This window comes from Condylura cristata, unplaced genomic scaffold (assembly GCF_000260355.1).
Source record: "Condylura cristata isolate star-nosed mole 26May11 unplaced genomic scaffold, ConCri1.0 scaffold00019, whole genome shotgun sequence".
NCBI lineage: Eukaryota > Metazoa > Chordata > Mammalia > Eulipotyphla > Talpidae > Condylura > Condylura cristata.
Window position 1 is genome coordinate 4,865,866 of NW_004567120.1, and position 1,667 is coordinate 4,867,532.

The 1,667-nt window shown below is 53.8% G+C and overlaps 1 protein-coding gene across 1 annotated transcript; it reads left to right on the top strand.

Annotated features, from left to right (window-relative positions):
• Positions 1-248: 248 nt before the first annotated feature.
• POU3F4 (POU class 3 homeobox 4) lies at positions 249-1,392 on the top strand. Its single transcript, XM_004685619.1, has one exon. It carries the CDS (start codon positions 307-309, stop codon positions 1,390-1,392), a length of 1,086 nt encoding a protein of 361 aa, XP_004685676.1. The 5' UTR covers positions 249-306.
• Positions 1,393-1,667: the final 275 nt, after the last annotated feature.

Consider the following 1,667-nt stretch of genomic DNA (forward strand, 5'->3'; position numbering starts at 1 on the left):
GGCTAACCAAATATGCTGCTGCCACTCAGCGCTCAGCAACCAATGAAACCAAAAGATTTGATTCACTTCCTGCTTGAGTCTCACTGAAACTCTCTAGCTTCACCAGCCTACTTTGAAAGAGAGCCCGTCCTCCCGCGCAGTCATTGGTGAAACTCGAGGCAGGCCAGGCAGAGACGCTCTGCTATTGGAAGCAGCGGGTGTCTGTAACTCTCTCTCGCGCGGCTTTGGCTCCCCCGCGCCGTAGATGTCAAAGGCTGAAGCTGCTCCCTTTGCCACATTATAACAAGTAGGGGATCCTCACCGACTATGGCCACAGCTGCCTCGAATCCCTACAGCATTCTCAGTTCCAGCTCCCTTGTGCATGCGGACTCTGCGAGCATGCAGCAGGGGAGTCCTTTCCGAAACCCACAGAAACTTCTCCAAAGTGATTACTTGCAGGGAGTTCCTAGCAATGGGCATCCTTTAGGGCATCACTGGGTGACCAGTCTGAGCGATGGAGGCCCATGGTCCTCCACACTAGCCTCCAGTCCCCTGGACCAGCAGGATGTGAAACCCGGGCGTGAAGATCTGCAACTGGGCGCGATCATCCATCACCGTTCACCGCACGTCGCTCATCACTCTCCTCACACAAACCACCCGAATGCCTGGGGGGCAAGCCCGGGTCCGAACCCGTCCATCACGTCCAGCGGCCAACCCCTGAACGTGTACTCGCAGTCTGGCTTCACTGTGAGCGGCATGCTTGAGCATGGGGGCCTCACCCCACCGCCGGCCTCCGCCTCAGCACAGAGCCTACATCCAGTGCTCCGGGAGCCCCCAGACCATAGCGATCTAGGCTCTCACCACTGCCAAGACCACTCGGATGAGGAGACACCAACCTCGGATGAATTGGAACAGTTCGCCAAACAGTTCAAACAAAGAAGAATCAAGTTGGGTTTCACGCAGGCCGACGTGGGGTTGGCGCTGGGCACATTGTATGGCAACGTGTTTTCACAGACCACCATCTGCAGATTCGAGGCCTTGCAACTGAGCTTCAAGAACATGTGCAAACTAAAGCCTTTGCTAAACAAGTGGCTGGAGGAAGCTGATTCATCTACAGGGAGTCCGACTAGCATTGACAAGATTGCAGCGCAGGGACGAAAGCGCAAGAAGCGAACCTCCATTGAGGTGAGTGTCAAGGGCGTTCTGGAGACTCATTTCCTCAAGTGTCCCAAGCCTGCAGCGCAGGAGATTTCCTCGCTGGCAGACAGCCTCCAGTTGGAGAAAGAAGTGGTGCGTGTCTGGTTCTGTAATCGAAGACAGAAAGAAAAAAGAATGACTCCTCCAGGGGATCAGCAGCCGCATGAGGTTTATTCTCACACGGTGAAAACAGACACGTCCTGCCATGATCTCTGACTGCAGGAAGCGAGAAAGCAGCCGGCCCCACTGGGAGCAGCGCGCAGTTATTTTTCTGTCTCACTCTCTTTCACTCTAGCTTTATTTGTTTTCTCTCTCTCTCTCTCTCTCTCTCTCTCTCTCTCTCTCTCTCTCTGTCTGTCTGACTCAAAACAGGTGATTCTAACTCACATTAAGAAAGGAAACTCTACACACATTCTCTCTCTCTCTGTCTCTCTCTGTCTCTCTGTCTCTCTGTCTCTCTCTGTCTCTCTGTCTCTGTCTCTGTCTCTCTC